At 41.6% G+C, this 22,603-nt stretch overlaps 1 protein-coding gene across 1 annotated transcript in view; it reads right to left on the reverse strand.

Moving 5' to 3' along the window:
- Positions 1-22,000, reverse strand: part of CCM2 (CCM2 scaffold protein) — a gene marked incomplete at its 5' end in the record, with an annotated part of 85,969 nt that extends 63,969 nt beyond the window's left edge. The window contains 2 exon segments of the mRNA XM_007958635.1: positions 12,078-12,251; positions 21,910-22,000. Coding sequence (XP_007956826.1) covers positions 12,078-12,251; positions 21,910-22,000 — 265 coding nt within the window.
- Positions 22,001-22,603: the final 603 nt, after the last annotated feature.

Here is a 22,603-nt window from a genome sequence, read left to right on the forward strand (position 1 = left end):
TGGGAGAAGGAAGGGCTGCTTATGCACAGGGAAACAGCTTAGGGCGCAGGAGAGTATGGAGGGATGGACACTGGGAAGCGGTAACTATGGGGAGGAAGTGGGAGGGGAGCTGTTGCTTGTGGTTAACTGTGATCAATGACATGAGACAAAGTATATGTGAACTGGTGTATGGAAAGTGAATTTGCTTTGTAAATCTTCACCCAAATAAAAGAAATAAATAAATTAAAAAAGAAAAAAAAAGAATAAATAAGTAGCACATCACACTACTGGTCTGTCATTAGTTAAACATCCTAGAATGTATCCATGTATCTGCTGTGTTAGCCTAGGCCTTTCTGTCCTCGTATGTGTGCTTACTACTTTTACCAGTATTAAATTTCATGTTATTAACTTTACCCATGTTTAACTTTGATTTCATTTGCTAAAAAATTATAAATTTTTATTAATTATGTACTATATATTAGTTATCCTTCCTTGTTTTCTATCATCCAAAAATACATTATTTTGTGTTTTCATTCAAACAGTACTAAAAAATATTAATTAAGTACTATATATTAGTTCGGAAGGAAGATGGGGCAATGTACTTCGGTAGTGATACTGCCTCGGCAACCCAAGGAGGGGTTGCTATGAGTTGGGGCCAACTCGATAGCACATAACAACGACAACAACATATATTAGTTATCCTTCCTTGTTTTTTATCATCCAAAAGTACATTATTTTGTGTTTTCATTCAAATGGTACTAAAATATTGACAAAGAAGGGGTTACGTGTCAAGTGCTTTGCTGAAATAAAAATATCCTCTGATATTATATCTATATACCCTTTACCAGAATCACTCAGGAACCATTCCTGGCCTCCACATGGCCTGGTGTGGAACAATGTCACCATCAGTATCTTGGCTTTCTTTTAGTGTCACCCGAAATCTGGAGACCACACTTCAGTTTCACTGTTCTACAAAGAAATCTCTTTTGACATGTTTCTGTGTAAAATATATTTATTAGTAAAACAACTTTCTGCCAATAAAAAAAAATTACATGTATCATCCTGGCAGGTTTGTTGTAATTCCAGTCTGGACAGGTTCTACAATGGCTTCCTTGTCTGCTTGGGGTGGCAGACAATGTTCTGTCTCCCAGTGGTAGGCCCTGGCTGATCAAAATCAGCACACAGTGTGTTTCCTACATCAAGGGGAGTGACTAACCCACAGCCCTGTGAGCTGAAGTGGGATAGGATGCTCTACTGATTAATGAAGTAGAGCACATAGTTACAAGAGGGATGGGTGTGATGGGGTGTGATGGAGGAAGACATTTGACTGGCCAATATACTGGCTGAGCCAGCCCTGGGATTCAACTAGATGAAAGATAATACAACCAGACTATCCTCACAAGCATCCACTAATTTCATCTCTGGGCATTCCTGACAATGTGCAGTTAAAACAGCTCCAATGCTGGTGTGCTCACTACTTCATTAAGCATCTCACTTCGGATGGGGGTGAAGTGGAGAGGATAGTGGTGCAAAGGGTTAAGCATTTGACTACTAGCTAAAAGACTGCCAGTTCAAACCCACCCAGAAGAGCTTCAGAAAATAGGTGTGTTTCCAAAAGATCACAGCACTGAAAACCCTATGGCACACAGTTCTACTCTGTAACATGGTGATGCCACGAATCAGAATGAACACAATCATAATGAACAACAACAACAAAACCAGTCCATTTTGTATTGATCCCAAGACAGCCTCCCTAGGACTTTCCACTTACTGACATAAACTGGCAAGTTTCCCATGTCAGAATCTGGACATGAGAGGGAAGGGGTAGGAGACTTGGAATAGGGATATCTAAGTAGATGCACTTGAGGATTTTGAATCCTCAAGTTCTTCTGAGTCCTCCTGGTCTGCAGAAGTGGCCCATATCTCCCTTTTTGGAAGATGGAGGTCTCAGATGAGACAGGTACCTTATAAGACAATGCTTACTGTTCTCAGAGTCTACCTTTACTGGCTATAAGGCCCATAACTTGGATACAATCTCAATATAGCAAGATGAGAAAATGCTGGGTCTGCTGATGAAGAGGGATTCAATCCAAAGAAGTTACAAGACTTGCCTAATGTGTCCTGGCAGGAAAGGGAGAGTATGCCTAGGAGTGGGTCCTGAGGTGCTGGGTCAAGTGGGATGAGGTATCAAGCTAGGTAAGAGCATGTCTGTCTACATTAGGGCACTTTCCATGACACAGTTATTTATCTATCACCTGAGAAGCACTCCAGAAGCAGTTTTAATGTACTGTTCCTATGGTTCCTAGAAGTGTGGCAAAGTTCACTGTGGATAAAGTATCAAAAGGCTCAGAGACGTGAGCGTGCTAGAATAGACCTATATAAGAAGAAATGAAACCCTTATAATAAGATATATATATATATATATATCTTACACACACACACACATATATACATATATAATATATATATGTATACACATATATACATATATATATATATATACACATATATATAATATATTCTTATTACATTCTTATATAGTAAGAAACGAAACCCACCAGCTCACCGTGTTCCAAGGCAATAATGGAAGTGCTGAAGAGGGGGACATCAGTATCACTGAGAATCTCTGCTAGTACTGGTGGGAGATGCTGTTATAGAACTGGGTTCCCCAGTAACAATGGGGATAACAGGATCCTGGAAGAGCAAAAGCCATTGAGCAGCACTAAATGCCAGAAACATGATGGGTATAGTTACTGCAATAGGCAGCAAGGCCAAAATGACAGCTGAGGGATCTCTGAATTGGTGTTGCCATGGACAAGAAAGATGTGGAGCCAATAAGCAACATAGAGAACAAAATGGAAAGAGCTCAATGCTGAGATGTACTTGTCTAATGGAAAACATGCCCTTACAAAGTTTCCAGAGCTGAAGCAGTTCCCATAGCCAGAAACATTAACGGAAGGAGAGGTCAAGAGAATGGGGCAAGTATATGCAGCAGTGATTCTCTCAGTTGTTTCTGAATGGAGTTATAGTTATCTACTTGGGTGAAAGTACACTGGGGAAATAGAAGTCTTTTGGGAAGGGGTTTTGTGTGGAGGGTCTGAGATGATGCTGACCCAAATGCCTACATAGACCCATTATGGTTAAGTATTATGGGGCTCAGATAATACATGGAGTACAGACTTTGGTCCGCCTCAAAACGTGTCCAATGAGTCAAGATGCAACTGGTAGTCATTTTCCCACTTCTTGGTTGTATAATAGGAACACATATACTTAACAGTTTGTAGAATCCTAACTTTGGTCTCTGGCCTATACAGTAAGAACTATGGCAGTAGAAAAGGCTGAATGGAAGCCTCTCAACTGATCACACACCTCACCCCAGCCAATGCAGTAAATCACTTCCAAAAGGCAACAGCTGAGATTAGTGCCATCTTCAAAGACTTGATGAATTTGAAATGGCAAATATTCTGGATACATTGGTTAAACAAGGGAACCTATCACATGTATGGGCTTTAGGGGTCCCTCACTTCCAAAATAAAGGACAGGTTACTGCAACTTGCATCTTCTACTGAGAAAGAAGTACAGCACTTGGTCTGCTGCTTTGCGTTTTGGAAGAAACATTCTGCACTCAGGAATACTATAACCACCTGCAATGTAGTAATTACTTAATGTGGCTTTTCTACCCATAAGTCATTGTAAACTCAGTGGTGGAATGAGCAACTGAGGAGCTCTTGATTGTAAATATTATCCACCTGGGTTATTTCTGTTGGGCGTGGCACAATACAATGTTCTGGGAGGTTCCCACTCTCTCTCACGTGCTTAGAGTTCTGATGCTATGATTGGCTAGTTTGGCCACTCTGCCGGGCTCAAAAGGAGGCCTCCTAGAGGCAGAACTCTCTCTGACTACTGGTTGAGGAAGACATGCTGCTGAAAGAGACATGGGCTCCTAAGACACACGTTGCTGGGAAAGAGATGCAAGAGACACGCATTGCTGAGTGAGACACCGAGGGACCAGCACTGCTGGGAAAGAGACTGTGAGAGACTGCTGGCTGAGGGATGGTGCGCTGGGAGAGAGGCTGAGCATTTTTTCCTGAACTTGAATTGTAGCCTGTGGTGCTTCCCTAATAAACCTCATAATCTGTGAGCTCTGTGTGGCCACTGCAGCGAATTATCGAACCCAGGAGAGAGGTGGTGGGTGCTTTGGGAGGAACAGTTGGTGAAAGGGCTGGAGGGAGGCAGCATGTCTGCCCTTGCAGTAATAGGCCTTGTGCTATTGATGGTGATTCTGCCTTCCTCTTGTGGGGTTCTAGGAGGTCAGAATATGTGGCCTCCTCGCTGTTTTTGCACCACCCATATACTGGATGGTGTGGAAGGTCTTTTGTATAGGGCCTAGAGCAAGAAAGGGCTCTGCAGCAGGTTCAGGCCACAGTACACACAGCCAAACAACCTGGCAGGGCTTGTGGTATTGGAAATATTTGTGATGGAGAAAGATGCTGTGTTTGGTCTCTGCTCTGGCAAACTCCAACTGGAGAGTCACAGTACAGAGTCTCAGGGTTCTGAGGTATGTCTATGTCACGTGCAGATTTTTTTAGTAGACAAAAGCAGCTCCTAGCTTTTTTTTTTTTTTTCTTTTTGAGCATTTGACTATGGGACATCAAGTGACCACAAAGCCAGAGCTGCTCATCATGAGAAGGAACTCTCAGATGTACCAAGTCATAATGTCAGGTGTGTCTAGCAGCTATCTGTCATAAAATGGAAGTGACACAGCAGGATCAGGCTGCAATAGGTCTTAGAGGCCACAAATAAGTCACAAAAGGTGGCCCAAATGCCAGGACACCAAGCATTGTTCCACCCAACTCTCTCCCTTAGCTCATACCTATGGCCACTTAAAGGGCTCCCAATACTGAGCTGACAAAAGGAGGGAAAAAACCTGACCTTGACGTGAGTACAAACCAATGCGCCACAGCGTCTTCATGAGAGGTCCTGAAAGACAGCAGTGAGGGGAAACTTTCCCAACGGGCAGGACTCCAGGAAATACATTGGTAATATTGGTCATACTGCGTCTTAGTTCTCTAGTGGATGGCTTAACAAAGAGAAATTTATTCTCTTACAGTTTAGGAGGCTAAAAGTCCAAATTTAGAGTGCCAGCTCTAGGGACTGGGTGAAGGCCCCTTGACTTTGGCCTTCAGCTCTGCCTCCTGTTCCAGGCCCACTGGAGCTGGAGGCATCTCCTAACTCAGGCAGCTGCTTCCTGCTGAGGCTGACAAATCCAAGGTCAGCAGGTAAAATGGCACAACCCCAAGATCAACAGGCAACACAGCAGGCCACTGGTTCAAGTACAGGAACTGGAGGTGAAGACTCTGCCAAATGTAGGATCCAAAATGTGCCAAAAGCTACCTATATTGAAGCTTCTCCTTATATACTGGAAGCAGGTTAAATCCCGAAGGCAACTACTTAGCTGCTCTCACAGATTCCACCAGGGAGGTGATTACAATCTCATCATGGGGAATAACTATATCCAGCTGCCCAGACACTCAAACCACAGCCCAGCCAAGTTGACACACAACCTAAACTACCAAATACTCTTTCAGTGCAGAGAGAAGTGGGCCTTACAGACTTATGGGCAGAAGTGAATGGCTTAGTTGATTGGCCAAGGCCTGAAAAGAGAAAAATTGGAAGAGCAAGGACAAGGAGGTCTGGAGAGACATAGATGTGAGATCTGTGTATCACACCTTGATGCCCAGCAGAGAGAATTCACTGGAAAAAGGGCACTGAACAATCAGGTGGCAAGGATAACTTGGCCAACACATGTCAGCCTTTCTGTCCTTTGGCTTATATGATGGGTTTGTGAATGGAGTTGCCATGGGAGCAGGGATGGAGGCCATACATGGGCCCAAAAGTAGGGGCCAACTCTCACCAAAGGTGACCCAGTTACAGCCACTGCTGAATGTTGGACCTGCCAGTAACAAAGACCAATCCTGCAGCCCTGTTAAGGCCTCATCCCTCAAGGAGATCAATCAGTTACTTGTTGGCAAGTCTGGATACATTGGGACTCCTTCAGCCCTGCAATGTGAAATATTTCGCCTGATTATGATTGCCATATGTATTCCAGATATGAGTTTGTTTTTCCTGCCTGTAATGTCTCAGCCAACACCACTACTAAGGGCTCATGGAGTTGTGACCTACTGATATGGGATAGGGCATAACATCCCCTTGGATCAGAGAACCCACTCTGTAGTAAAGGATGTACAGTGGCAGGACCATGGATTCAATGGTCCTACAAAATTCCATACCATCCAAGAACTGCCAGTCTGACAGAGCTATGGAACAGCCTCTTGAAGATGGAACAGAGGTGCCAGGTTAGAGATGACATCCTGAAAGAATGTAGTATCCACTTCATGATCCAGTATATATCTTGAATTAACATTCATTAAATTGTGCTATGCACGGATCTTGGATCACCATCACTACCAACGACTCACTTGTGAAACTTGTGCTTCCTGCTCCCTCAACTTTAGACTCTTGTCTTGGATAATTGGTTGTGTTCTTGTCCATTTTCATTTCATTTCATTTCTTGAGTTCTGAGGGCCTGGTTCCCAGAAGTAAAATGTTTCTACCAAAGCACACAGAGGAGTGTCTCTAAACTAAAAACTACAGATGGTAGTTTTGAACTGGTCATTTTGAGCTCCTCATGCCAGTAAATAAACAGGCAGAGAAATGAGTTACTGTTCTGGCAGGGGTGACTGACTCTGAACATCATGAGGTGGATGCTACTACATGATGGGGATAGAAAGGTGTATGTCTGGTGACCCTATTATGTGTCTCAGCTATTCCCAAGCTCTTCTGTAACTGTAAGGAGCTCTGGGTGGTACAGTTGTTAAAGCATATGGGTGCTAACCAAAGGTCAGTGGTTTGAATCTACCGGCTGCTCTGCAGGATAAAGATGAAACATCTTTATAAAGATGTACAGCCTTGGAAACCCTATGGGGCAGTTCTACTCTTCCCTTTAGGGCTTCTATGCATCAGAATTAACTTCAGGACAGTGTTTTTATTTGTTTGCTTTTGGTAAATGCAAATGAGCAAATAGAACATCCATGACCTAGTAAAGGCAAGGTGACTAAGGGCTCAGAACTCAAGCAAAACCATCTGGAGCACCTGAACTGCGAGCCAGGAAAAGACAACCTAGAAGGGAGGAGGGACACAAAGAGCAACAGTTGAAGCCTTGGGACCCATTGGAATAGTGGAGGCTGTAGTTTGTCTGGGAAGTTGTACGGAAACTAGGATTAAAAAGTCCTGCAGAAGTTGTGTTTGGATGGAGTGGACTTCATGTGAGAAACAAGAGGATCTGAAAACTGCAAGGAGCAGATTGTGGTACATGCTATTGTTGCCACACTCAGATCCCCTTTCCCATTCAAACTCTTTTCAGCTGTTCTGGGGTATTGACTGATGATAGCTCACAGATGCTTCCTTCTCCAAAGAATTGCCCTGGGCTAAATGGGAGGGCTCTAACCTGGGGACTCTCTGTGCACCAATCCCTTGTCCTCACACATCCTCCTCAAACAATGATTAAAATATCAGATCCCTTGCTTCAAGCAGAACAAATCCCTTTAGAACATGGGATCATGTTAAAACTCATCTCTGAGTCAATGTGTTTTGCTTATCATTTTGCTCTGCTGTATCTTGCTTTTTTCACTCTCCTTCTGTAAGCAAGCCCTCAAATCAACAAGATTTCCATTTTCAGGCTTTGCTTCTAGAGAACTAATCTAAGAAAACTATGAGCAAAGACATATGACAAACTGGGGTGAACATTTACAACAAATTTCGTAGCAAAGGGCTAACTTACCTAATACGTAGAAGCTACTGAAAATGGACAAGAAAACAACCAATTATCCAACAGAAAAATGGACAAAGGATATGGAAAGACAGTTTAAAAAGAGAGATGACTCTTGAACATATAATAAAAAGATAACTCAACCTCACTCAAAATAAGTACAAACTATAATGAGATAATACTTTATGCCTATCAGATTGGCAAAGATCAAAATATTGGAGGATACATGGTGGTGTTCCTAAGAGTGTGGAAAAATAGTTACTTTCGTATACTGCGAATGGCAGTGGTGTAACTAAGGGGGTGTGGACTACAATGAGTGACACTGTTAGGGGTGACACCAAAATGACTCTCTATAAAATTTTTGTGCAGAGCTTCAGCAGAAATTTATTTTTTTAAAATAAAAATATCCCTGTAGTTAGTTATAACAACAAAAACATTTTTCAAAAGCTCAGCTTACATGTACTACTCTATCTACAAGACTAAAACTTTCTGCTAATTTACTTTTACGAACTTTCTAATGCACTCCAGTCAGAGCTGTCATTATTACCCAATAACAATCCTGCTTCAAATCACAAGGTTATATTGATTTTGCTACTGCTGACATTATATAGTTTCTGATTTTGTCAAATTTTCTAGTGTTTTCACTAAATATTGTGGTAATTTGCATTTGTGAACCTATATTAATAACTTTTTGAGAATGAAGTAGTAATTAAAGGAAAAAATAAAAGCGTTCCACTCAGTTACTAATAATACTGTAACTAATGTATTATAATTCTATAGAGAAAGATTTTACAAAAGAATTTTGTTGTTAGTATTCATACAACATTATCATTAAGGAGTTCTGGTGGCACAGTGCATAAAACATTTGGCTGCTAACCAGAAGGTTAGTAGTTCAAACCTACCAGTCACTCCATGGAAGGAAGATGGGGCAATCTACTTCCGTAAAGATTTGCAATCTCAGAAACCCAATGGGGGTCCCTATGAATTGGAACTGACTCAACAGCAGTGAGTTTTATTATTATTATTCAAATAATGTAAAAAATATTCATTTCAGCAATTTGAAATTATATTTTTATTACTGATTATAAACATTACTAAGGATTCTGTAGGTCTGGTACAGGAGGAGGCCCATGAAGGGGTTGACACCATGAGTTACTGCACTGTGTGACACCAACCCTAGTGATACCACTGGCTGATGGTATACAATTAAAAACAAATAACAACAACAAAAAATAATAAACTCACTGCTATCAAGATGATTCCAACTCATAGCAATCCCTCCCTGGGTTTCCGAGGCGGTATCTCTATGGAAGTACACTGCCTAGTCTTCCTCCCAAGGAGTGGCTGGTGGCTTTGAACCGCCAGCCTTCTGGTTAGCAGACAAATGCCTTAGGCACTATGCCAATAGTTTAAATTATTTCTGAAGAGCAATTTGGCAATGTCTGTCAAGTTAAAAAATAACACAGCCTTAGACTCAGAGATTCTACTTCTTGGAATTTATCCTAAAGGCATAAAAAAGCATGTGTAAAATAAATGGAAACAAATTAAATGTGCATCAAGAGAGCACTGGCTAAAGAAAATATGACAGAATCATGTAAGTCATGTAACAGAATACTAAGCAGCCATTAAAATAGAAGAGGCAGCTCTGTATATCCTAATATGGAACCCTCTCCTAGACATACTGCTGAGTATAAAAACCCAAGTACAAACAGTGTATACTACTTAATCATTTGGGGAGCTCTGGTGGCATAGTGCCTAAGGCATCTGACTGCTAACCAGAAGGCTGGTGGTTCAAACTCACTAGCCACTCCTCGGAAAGAAGGCTGGGCAATCTACTTCGATAGAGACACAACCTCAGAAACCCAAGGAGGGGTCATTATGAGTCAGGTCCCACTTGATGGAAGCGAGAATGAGATGTAATCATTTAGGAAAAAAGAAACAAAAAACGTGTATGCTTGTAGATGGATAGACTACCAGTAGTACTACCAGTGACACCTTCCAGGCAGGGAACTGTATGACTCAAAAAATAAGGAAGAGAGATTTCTTTTCACCAAGAATACCATTTGAATTTTGTTATCATATACATAAATTGTATACTGAATTTTTTGAAATAAAATAAAAAAGCAGTAATAGAAAATCTAGAGAAAATGAAAATTTAAAATTCCATTCCACATTTCCCCCCTTCTGATCAGAATTTTTCCATAGAATCTTTGTTCAGTAATGATAGTTGGGCACCATCCAATTCTTCTGGTCTCATTGCAAAGGAGGCCATTGTTCATGGAAGCAATTGGTGACACATCCATTTCCTCCTCCTATTTTTGACTCTCCTCCTTCCTCTGTTGTTCCAGGTGAATAAAGACCAATTACGGTGCCTTCAATATACTTTTCCACTCAAACATACAAAATATATTCCCCTCTCCCACAGCCTACTTGAATTGGTTTTTTCTTTTAGATATACTCCTCTCAGATTCTTGACCTGGAACTTTGCTTTTTTGTCATCTTGCAAATTATCTTTGCCTCTTTTCTGTGTTAGATCCTCTAGATTCTGAATTCTTTGTTTCCTCCTTCTTGGTTAACCTTCGTAACTTCCTAAGAATGGGTTCATGCACATTCAGTGAGACATCTTTTGTTACATGGAAATCTTTTCAGTCTGGAAAGTTGTGTCCTTTAATTAAGTCAAAGAATGTTTTGTATTACTGTCTTAGTACTTTCCTCCTCACTCTTTTCTCTGCTCTTTCTTCTAACGAGTCAGATGTTGAACCTCCTGGATTGATCCATTCATTTGCTTTTTTTCCTTTCTTAACTTTTGTTTACTAATTTTCTATCTCTTTGTCTTTTGGTTATCCTTTCTGGGACATTTTCTTGACTTTACCTTTCAATCCCTCTATTGAATTTTTAAAGACATAATAGTTAACGTATTTTAATTCCAAAAGCTCTTCCCCATTTTTTCTTATTTAAAAGCAGAATCTTGTCATTTCAAAGTTACATTTTGTTTCTGACCACATAAACAATTATATAATTTTTAGATTCCCCCCTCATTTCTGCACTATTCTTGTTTCATTTGTATTTACTTACTGTTTGCCTTGAGCTCTTTTAGATTAAAAGTTTTCTTCAAGTGTGTAGTCATCCTTGACTGCCTAAGGAGTTGTGTGTGCATGGATGGGAGTTATCAAGTGTTGGACTTTATAAAGGTAGATTAGGAAATAATCCCCCAAGTGTCAGTGTCTAGGCAGCACTTCTATGGGACTGTTCAGCTTCCTCATGAAAGCATCCTTGCAAGGATTCTCTTGGGTAAAGGTCTGGCTGCAGGCCTCCTAGAAGGTTGACAGAGAAAGGAGATCAGGAATTCTCACTATTCTGAATATAGATTTTTGACTCAATTCCCTTGTTTTCAATCTGCATCTTCACCTCACTCTCCTCTTTGCCCAATGTTCTCATGTGCAGTTCTTTCAAGTTCAATTTCTCTACAGAGGAAACCTCCTATCTCTCAATGGAGAGAGGAAAGGCTCATCATCTGATTGTGCCCAATGAGAGTGGAAATACCCTACACAAACATTCAAGCAGTCCCATGCCTCTGCCCTAGGCCCCATGACTGACTCAGTAGTATCTGAAGAGACTCTGGTCAGCTCTTTCAGCTCTGCTAATTCAGTTACTTCACTTTCATTGGTTGCATTCTTCAAAGTTTATAGACATTACTCACTCATCCATTGTTATCTTTTTTCATATGCTCTGACTTTGTATCTTTATAAATTATTCATTTACTTTGATTTTTGTGTGTTCTGGGGAGGGAAAAAGAACGAATACATGCATTTCATGTGTCATGTCTAACCACAAGTTTTCTGGACAGACTTCTGATACAATGACAGACTTCAGGAACACTGAATTTGGGAGACCTGGGTTCTAAGTTGTGACACTAAATTATCTCCAGAACCTTGATGAGGTAACTTTTCTCATCTGTAAAGGAGAAGTGATCATGAGTGTTTTTCCCAGCACTATGGCCCCCTTTGGGTGGGGCAGCACCTGCCTAAACACATGGCTGGGACTTCAGAACAAAGGCTACTATAAAAGGAACCAGAAGACAAAGTCTGAGTTTTTTAAAATTCAGTTTTAGATCTATCACCAGAGGCGGGATGACAAATGTGAGAGTCAATAAAGGGACTTACGTGAAAGGGTTTTATAAGCTTCAAATCACCTGTTAGATAAAGGCATTACTCCCCCCACCCCCTGCCCCCTGTTTGGCAGTCACTTCCTGCTGCCTGTGACAACTTACCTTTACTTCCTTTTCAATATAGTCGTTCAGCAGTATGTCTGGCTCGACTCGGTCAGGCAATGACAGCACCACAGTATGCAGAGGGCGCCTCTCTGTCACCTTCTCATGGGCTTTCTTATCTCTACTTTTTTCACCTTTTAGGAATACGCGTTTAAATGGCGACACAATTCCAGGCTGCAGGCAAAAATGGCAATGATTGGATTTCAATATTTACAAATTCTTTTTGCTATGGTGACATCTGACTGCTAACCAGAAGGTCAGAGGTTCAAACCCACCAGCTGCTCCACAGAAGGAAGATGGGAAATCTACTGCCGTAAAGATTTATAGCCTCAGAAACCCAATGGGGGTTGCTACAAGTTGGAAACGACTTGATGGCAGTGATTTTTTTTTTTTTTAATGGTGAAGAAGATGACAAGCCAAAACCACTGCCATGGTGTCTCAATACAAATAGGAATTGCTGGGCTGTTGAAAAAGGATCAAGAATATAGAAGCAGCTATGTAAGAGGGACCCTGGTTCCAATGGGAAACAGCACGCAGGAATGGACAAAGACCACAGCTGGGGCTGCCTATGCTGCCCTCTGGCGGTGAAAATCCTGAATCTTCCCCTGTTCATACAACAGTTAGGAAGTCAAGGGCCAGCTTTCCTCAAGGTGTTGGTCAAGTTAGTTGGTGAGAGGACAGAAAAGTCTTCCCCTGGAACACAAAAAATTAAACATGTACTCCAACTTTTGCTGACCCTGGTAGGTTACTACCTTTATAGGGAACTCTGAGAAGGTAAGTGTGGAGTATGGCCCACTGCTGGCATCAACAATGAACACATCTCAGACCACTGGCCAAAGTCACACTTCTTCCTTTCTTCTGTAGTGACCTTCCTGACTGAAGCACACACTTGCCTCCCAGGAGGGAAGGGAATGCATAAAAAGCCTGAGAGTTCACAGAACATACACTTATGACAGTCAAATGCCAATGCAAACCAACAGGCCTACAGAAGGCAAGCCTCAGTCAGCACAATGTGAGAGAGAGAATGAAAGAAAACCTTATCGATGAATTCCTAAGAAATGGCCTGGTACTTCCTGCTCAGTAACTCTATAAAGAAAATGTCAAACCAAAAGGAAAATTTTGTGCCATTTGCAGACTCAAATCTATTAGCAATTTGATCTCATCTGACCAGGGACAAACAATTGTACTGAGGTCATTGGATACCTGCATGCAAAAAACAAAACAAAAAAAAATGTGAGTGAAGCACTGCCCTTACTCTCCTCAGTTTCCAATGCAATCCAGAGATACCTAAAACCAGAGTGAACAAGACACAGATGTGCAATTAAATGCAAGACTACAAAATCCAAAGTATTAATACCTATGAACGTGAGAAATTATGGTCTCACACTTTCCTGTGATCCTCAACTGAGGCTGGTCAGGGAAGGACAGAACAAAGCTGCCTTCTACAGCTGGCCCAGAGAATAGAGCACCCAGCCTCAAGGCAGCAGGTCAGACTCAAGACACCCCTCACCCCACCCCCTATCACCAGACATGTATTAAAGTCCTCACTTTGGTTTCTCCTCTGCACATGGGAAATTCTACCAAAGACCTAGTCTGACAGCTCTGAAATCTGCTAGGATATATCCCTTCATGTGGTTCCCCACAGCAGAGCATTTCATGTCCATATCATGGGGCTTCTACCTCTGTAGCCCAGACCCTGGGCACATCCTACCCTTCCCGCTTTCACCACCACATCCATATTCAGTCCCTCAAACACTTCCTGCTGAGGGAATGGGGGAAAGAGAAGCAGACTTGGCATGGGTTGGTCACTATCGGAGCCGGATGGTGAGTAAGTGGAGCTTCATTAACTTGTCTTTCTACTTTGGTTTTGATTTGAAATTCTAACACAAACTCTTTTTTAAAAAACACATTTTACTGAAATATAATTTATGTACAGTGAAATACACAAAACTAAAGTGACATGAGTCAATGCATTTTTTCTTTTCAATGCAAAGTTTTTTTTAAAAGGGTCAATAAAAGTCCTGTCTACAGTTGGTTACACTTAAGCTGAGGCAAGCTATATCAAACCCTGTCACAGATGATGTCACAGTTGATTCTGACTCATGCCGTAAGAGCATCAAAAGTTAAACAATACGAGATCCAATACCATTAGAATCACTCACTCACTCAACTGCCATTGAGTCGCTCCTGACTCACAGCGACCCCTCCTTGGGTTTCCCACGTGGTATTCTCTACAGAAATAGATTGCCTAATCTTCCTTCCGAGGAGTGGCTGGTGGGTTTGTACCGCCAGCCTTCTGGTTAGCAGTCAAATGCCTTAGGCACTACGCCACCAGAGCTCCCACCATTAGAATATGACCTTCATAAAGTTCAATATCAGACTGGCTGTAGAATGGTCAATACGGTTCCCCTGGCCTATGCCCCCAACCATGAGGTTTCAGTTTCCTTAATCCTACCACTAGCTGTGAGCCCAGGATGATTTAGGATAAATGGCAGGAGTGAGAGGTACACAGGGAGAAGCCCAAAAGTGCAAAAGTGGGACCAGTTGGCTAGAGTGGGAGTTCACAGAGTGGAATGATGGGAAATGATAACCAACAATTTGCTAGGCAACCACTGGTGATAAACTATAAATTGAATTTAACCTTCACAATTCAGTAATTTAATCCTGTTGTTGTTGTTGTTATTTGCCATTGAGTGGGCCCCGACTCATAACGACCCCTCCTTGGGTTTCCGAGGCAGTATCACTACGGAAGTAGGATTGCCCAACTTAATCCTAGTCATGTAAAAGTCATGTTTCCTCAGTGCCCTGCTGAAAATAGACAGTTCCTACTCACTTGCAATTCCTATTTTGGCTGGCAGATTGCCACAAGATCACTCTTTAAACATGTTATTTTGATCTTTCGATTATTTGTGCATAGATATTTTTCTAGTTCCTATTAAGTGCAAGGCACTGTCCTAGAGGCTGTGGAGAGACAAATGTAGATATATAATATGATCCTTCCTCTTAAGAAGCTTTTTCCACAGACAGACAATATTAAATTGGCCAGAGGTAAAAATCTGTCCCTAACCCACTTCAAACTGGCACCTCCACAAAGCTCACTTCCTTTCAATAACAACCAGTTATGGGACAGACAGTAACTGGTTTCTGACTCCAAAAGTGCACTGAAACAGTTCAGCACTGTTTGCTCTGACTGAAGCTGCTTGTTTAGCTATATGGAATAACTAAGAATTGCCAAGATGAACTTCTAACCAAGATGCCCATCCAAATGAAGAAGTCAACACACTGCATACAATTGACATTGATATTTTAATTTTAATTTTCATGTACATATCACGAAATCCTGGTCTGCACATAAAATCACAGCCAGTGTTGGGAAAGACACTACCATCTAGGTCTGTAATCTCCTTGCCATGACAGGAAGCTAGATAATCACTAAAGACTATCCTTACTCTTAAAGGGTGAGCTCTTCCCTATTTAAGCCCAAATCTCGAGAACTAAGATTTTCTTCTTCTTTGTAACCCTAGCAACTACCACAGGGTCTGGCATACAGCTGGAGGACAATATATGCTGATTAATGAGAGCTTAATGAAACAAATGCAAGCTGGATTCAGAAGAGGCCATGGAACAAGGAATATCATCATATTTTGGCTCAAAGCAAAGAATACCAGAAAGATGTCTACTTGTGTTTTATTGACTATGCAAAAGGATTTGACTGTGTGGATCATGACAAATTATGGATAACACTGAGAAGAACAGGAATTCCAGAACACTTAATTACGCTCATGAGGAACCTATACATAGACCAGAAGGCTGTCGTTCAAACAGAACAAAGGGATGCTGCATGGTTTAAAATCAGGAATGGTATGTGTCAGAGTTGTTATCACTTCATCATACGTACTCCATCTGTAGGCTGAGCAAATAATCCGAGAACTTGGACTATGTGAAGAAGAATGCGGCATCATGATTACAGGAAGATTTGTTAACAACCTGCGATATGCAGACAACACAACCTTCCTTGCTGAAAATGAAGATGACATGAAGCACATACTGATGAAGATTAAAGACCAAAGTCTGCAGTATGGATTATACCTCAACACAAAGAAAATGAAAATCTTCACAACTGGACCAATGAGCAGCATCATGATAAATAGAGAAAACATTGAAGTTACCCAAGATTTCATATTACTTGGTTCCATAATCAATACCAATGGAAGCAACAGTCAAGAAATCAGACGTCGCAATGCACTGGGCAAATCTGCTGCCAAAGACTTCTTTAAAGTGCTGAAGAGCAAAGATGTCTCTTTAAAGACCTAACTCAAGCCATGGTAGTTTCAATCATCTCAAATGCATGTGAGAGCTAGACAATGAATTAGGGAAGACCGAAGAAGAGTTAATACTTTTGTGGTGTTGGTGAAGTACCATGGACTGCCAGAACTAACAAATCTATCCTGGAAGACGTCCAGCTGGAATTCTCCTTGGAGGTGAGAATGGCCAGACTTTCTCTTACCTACTTTGCTCATGCTGTCAGCAGAGACCATTCCCAGAAGAAAGATAACATGCTCGGTAAAGTGGAGGGTCAGCAAAAAAGGGAAAGGCCCTCAATGAGATGGACTGACAGTGGCTGCGATGATGAGCTCAGGTATAGCAAGGATTGTGAGACTGGCACAGGACTGGGCAGTGTTTCCTTCTGTTGTACACAGGGTGACTATGAGTTTGAGCCAACTCAACAGCATCTAACAACAACAATGCAATGACAAAAATAACCAGAGTTATTTAGGGCTTACTGTGTGCCAGGCATTAAGAAGGTGCTGTGAATGAATGAGATTCAGTTCCTTCTCTTAAGGAAGGAGAAATAAACGCATGTCAGTGCTTAAGAACAGTAAGATGTCTCAAAGTTGTATTTTAGTGCATAACTGATCTCTTTTTTTTTTTTTTTTAAGGTGCTGCCCTAATCAACAAATAGACTATAAAGACATCGGGTGATACGTGACACCAACCCTCTAAATTGTATTTCCAAAGCAATTTCAAGAGATGAACTGCTCTGGTTCATTCAGGCCTCTAATTTACTGCATTTTAACAGACTTCTTAGAAACTTTGCATGGCAGTACTTGGAAGCAGAGCCATGTCCTCTGTCCCTCGTCCTAAGCCTTGACTATAGCAGGCACCACATATTTTTATTTTTATTTTTTTGATGTCTCAAATAATTTCATTAGTGGATAAGCCTTCTTGGAAAGCAGAGTGTTGAAATGACTCAGTAAAGCAACACATGCAAGTAAATTCCTTATAATTCTCCTCTGCTACTCAGAGCACAATTGCTCACAATTCTGTGCAGAATGTAGTTGTTTCCAATCCACAGATGATGAAAACAGGTATTTTACAGGCTGAGGCTCCCAGTCTAGCTTACAGTGTTGATAGCCAGAAAATAATGCACCTGTGCGTGTGGCAGGGTTGGGAGGGGGAGATGGAAGGTTTGGGTGGAGGTCTTCCAGCTTTTCCAGAAATACAAGAGGGCATCTCAGAGTTTTGGAACTGATGTTGCTTTTGAACATGAAAATTTAAAGGGAAGTTTTGGTAAAAAGATATATACCTAAGAAGTAATTAAGAATATTCTGACACAGAGAATCAGAATTTTAGTAAATTATGGTTGGCTGGAAGACCGTACAGAACAATTAGCAGAGTCTAAGAAGTAGTTTTATCCCAGCATTCATTCTTCTGCAAACAAGTAATTTTCACTGAGCAATCATATTCACTGAGCCAACATGATCTTACAATCTGAGCCTGGAGACGGGACTGGTTTGGACTCCCAGAGGGTACATGGAGTTGAGTAATTAATTCTTCTTCCCTGGCACTGGAATTTGGGGTTCAATTGTGCCTACATCTCATGAAGAAGATGTGGCCACAAAGGCTGAATGAACTGCCCTAGAGTCTAGTTAGTTGAGGGCCAGGACAGCGTACAATTCACTACTCTTCTTTACAGTACCTGGCAGACTCCTCGTTCACTGTAAGAAAATTTCTAGACAAGCTCTGCAAAGATTACTAGATTTGTTACAATATTTTCTGTCCTAACCTGAAACAATTTTTCCAGTAGAAATCTAAAATGCAGTTCTTGGTTAGGAGCCCTGGTGGAACAGTGGTTAAAGTGCTTTGGTTCCATCCAAAGGAACAGTGAATGGAACCCAACAGCCGCTCCATAGGAGAAAGATATTGTAGTTCTTAGTTAAAAAGGACAAAAAGCACAAAGCTGGCCATTTTAGAATTTAACTAAAGAGCACTTTTCACAGAGCTGGCAGGTTGACCTTGCTAGTCTGAATGCGACCTGTCTCTGAGTAACTCAGTCTACTAAACAAATTCTTCAAAGACTAATTTCTTAAGTCAGACTATCCATTTACTAATTTAGCATGTGATATGCATCAGCTAAAAGAAACAGGGCAACTGGACTCATGAGACAGTGAGCTGCTACATGGTGATCTACATAAATGATAAAGCTGTATCAGCTGAGGCCCTACTTGTAAAATACAGAGCTCAGTACTGCTCTGAAGGAAGTTCTAAGACATCTAAGGAGGGAAAAAAAAGACATATTGAGTATTGAAAACAGAGATACACTGATTATCTAGTGCATCTTGGGAATCATGTTTAAGCATTTTCATAGACGTTCTTATTTAATCCTGAGTAAGAGCACCTCAAATTAATTTAGGACACCCAACATGAGATGGTAGCTATGCTAAGGTCTGAGGCCAAAACTCCATTTTGGATCAAAAAATAACCTCTGCATCAGAAATGCAGCCTGTCATTCCTGTAACTCTCTCCTGTACTGTGAGAAAATTACTTGGTAAACAATTTCAGAGAACAATGTAATTTTACTTCCTGCTTTGGAAGCTGGGTCTAAAAACAATTCTCAGAACAGATGCTTACTCAAAATAACCTTTAGAATTACACATGTCTGCCTGCAGTCACACAATGAGGGTCTCACATTGTTTCAAAGTCAAATGTGCACAATTTAATGATTACTTTGTAACTTAAATTTTTTTCTTTTTAGAAATGTATGTAATCTCCTACCAATCAGATGTACCCTCATCCAACTTTCTAACCATGACCTAAATGTCAACCAATCATTGAATTTTTACTGAAATTCCTTGTATTTTCTTACAAAAACTCCCTAAACTGTGTCCTCCTTGGATCACCTAATCCAGAATCCTCTGGACCTTGTGATTCCCAATTGGCAAACTGCCTTGCCTCTCAATCAATAAAAGCTCTTTACTTTTAATTTCAACCAGACTCTGCTATTTTGCTCTATGAGAATCCTTATGATAAACTGCAAGGTAGTTTTTCACAGATAGAAACCTAATTAATAACACAAGACTGCCTTGAAACAACAATTTTTTCTTCTTAAAATTTTTATTGTGATTTGAGTGAAAGTTTACAGAGCAAATTTATCTTCCATACAGCAGTTCATACACATTTTTTGTTTCATGACACTGACTGCAATTACCCACAATGTAACAGCTCTCTTCCCACTTCCTCCCTGTGGTTACCACTTCCCTGTCTTTCCCTCCCAAGCACTCCTTCCCCCGCCCAGCGAGCTGTCTCCCTGTGCATACACAGCCCTTCTATTCTCCCAAGATTGCTCTCTCCAAGGAGTGTATCCACCTAATGTAAAAGTTCAGCTCATATGCCTGTCTTCTGTTTGGACAGAAGCCACTGGAGTGAGTTCAATTCTAGACCAGAAGGGTTACTAGGGGCCATAGTCTCAGGCGTCTCACCAGGCTCTATCAGACCAGCAATACTGGTCTTTTTTTTTAAATTATTTTGAGTTTTGTTCCACACTGTTCTCACACTCTATCTAGAATGTCCTGCACCGATCCCCTCGAAGTGGCTGACAGTGGTAGCCAGGCACCATCTAGTTCTTCTGGTCTTATGGGTATTGTGGTAGTTATATTTGTGTGTCAACTTGGCTGGGCCTGGTTGAGTGGCTGGGCCGCTGGTGGTAGTTATTCCCCATGATGAGACTGGCAATCAGCTCCATGGTAGAATCTACCACAAGCAGCTGAGTAGCTGCCTTTGGGATGTGGTCTGCTTCCTGTATGTTAGAAGAAGATTTGAGAATGGTCTCTACCATATGGCACGTTTGGACCTTGCATGTGGCTGTGTCGTTGCTCAGCAGCATGCCATGCTCTGTCGACCTTGGGACTTACAATGGACTTAAGTTAACAGCCTGCCGTGTGGTTTGGTAACATCGGGACTGTGTCTTTTTACTTGTCAACCTTGGGGCTTCTCAGCCTCAGCAGCCAGCAGCTGTCTGAGTGAAGAAATGCCTCTAGCTCCATTGGGCCAGAAGCAGGAGGCGGAGCTGGACCTCAAGGCTGAGGGGCTTTCATCCAGCACCTAGGGCCTGGCACTTTGAATATGGACTTAAAGCCTCCAAATTGTAAGAATAAACTCCTGTTTGTTAAAGCCATCCCATTTGTGGTATATTCTTGTCAGAGCAGCACTAGGTAACCTCTGGTAGCATAGTGGCTAAGACACTTGCCTGCTAACCAGGCAGCTGGCGATTCAAACCCACCAGCCACTCCTCGGAAGGAAGGTTGGGCAATCCTACTTCCATAGTGATACTGCCTCGGAAACCCAAGGAGGGGTCGCTATGAGTTGGGGCTGACTCGATGGCACATAACAACAACAAACCAGTCCCTTGGACTAACTGTTTCCATGCATCTTTGGTTTTCTGAAACAATTTTTAAAGTAAAAAGACCTAGGTGGGTGTCCTTACACTTAACACCAGCAAATGCTTAATAAGCACTTACTATGCACCAAGCACAGGGACTTCAAGAGTGAAAAACCATTGACCCTGGCCTAAGGGACATACAATCTAAAGGACAAGAAGGGATGAGTGAGAATGAGTTCAAAAGGTATCACAAGCAGTCTGGGGGGTGCTGGTGGGGTGTCAGAGACTTCTCAGAGATGGCCCAGTTTCCATGGAAATCTGAGATAAAGAGTAAGTTACAGTTCTGTCCAGCTGTAGGACTGTCAGAGGTATGCCTGCCACCCTCACAATCCACACACCACACACTTCCCCAGTAGATAGTAAAGGCATGCTAAGTAACTCCATGATGAAGACCTCCCTTCAGCTTTCACCCACATTGCAACATCACTGATTGTAATTTCCACCAACACCCAGCACTGACTGCACTGCAAGTACTCAGAAATATGAAACTGCCTGCTTCCTCAGGCATGACAGAGGCTCAATAACAAACTCGATGAGGTCCTAGCCCACAGGCCTCACCGGGACAGTTCATCCCCCCTCCCAGGACTTGGCACCCCCTGATGTGAGCCTGAAGCACACATCATATCCCACTGCTGTACAATGACAGCCACAGAGGCATTTCAGTCTCCCCAGGAAGCCCATCTCCAAACCAGGGGGATAGAACGGACCACTGTGAACTAGAGATCTTGTGCACAAGACATCATGGGTAGAATTCTGGGCATGAGTCTTTCTAAATGTGCACTCTCTCTTGACCTTTTCCCTAAATAATTTTTCAACTCAGATCCTGAATACCAACTGCCTAAAAATTCACATGAAAATTACTTTTCCCTGGAAGACATAAAACCTATTGCTTTTTATGCCTTCAGTTAAAATGGACAAATGTAACAATCTATCAACTCTACTTGGACAGGGAGTTTTTCCACCTCCATGGACAAGCCAGAAAGCCAGAGAATTACATCTTTCCAAAGCAGTGGGTCACAATACGCAAGTACTCTGGCAAACAGCCATGATCTACCCATGAGGAACCCAAACAATCCTTCCAGACGGCAGTTAGCATACTGGGTTTGAACCTACCTCATTCTCCATGGAGTACCCAGTCTCAAAGTCTCTTTCAGGAAGAATTTCCTTCAAGGAATTCTGGTTTCTTCCACTCTGTCAATAGCTACTGTGAAAAATATGGTTAGATGTTAGCCTTCCCTCTGAAGAAAACTATGTGGGTGAGCAGGAAGGCAAGAAACCACAGCTTCCTTCTGCAAAGCTCAGTGGTGACTACTATGCAACTATAAAGAATAATGAAGAGTCTGCAAAACATCTTTCAACATGGATGAATCAGGGGGACACTGTGCTGCGTGAAATAAGTCAATCACAAAAGGACAAATATTGTATGGTCCCACTCTCATAAAAAGTATATAAGAATAGATATACACACAGAGAGCAAAGTTCTTTGATGGTTACCAAGGATGTAAAGGAAAGGGAGGGGGAATAATTTTCTAATAGTAAGACACTTGTTAGTTTTGGTGATGGGAAAGGCAATCCCAAATATGGATGAAATCAGCACAACCTGACCAAGGTAAGTAAAAACACTAAGAAGTATATGAGAAAAAGGAACAACTGCAATAAATGCTGTAACATATACAAATTTACAACAATAGTAAAAACAACCAAAAAACACATGTATGGTGACACATGTAGATATGGATGCATACATGTATATAGAAGGCATATGCAAGTGAATGTAAGTGCCTGTGTAAGTATATCTGTAGGCAAA

The sequence above is a fragment of the Orycteropus afer genome, unplaced genomic scaffold, assembly GCF_000298275.1.
Source record: "Orycteropus afer afer isolate SDZICR_OR568_19922 unplaced genomic scaffold, OryAfe1.0 scaffold01056, whole genome shotgun sequence".
NCBI classification, from domain to species: Eukaryota; Metazoa; Chordata; class Mammalia; order Tubulidentata; family Orycteropodidae; genus Orycteropus; species Orycteropus afer.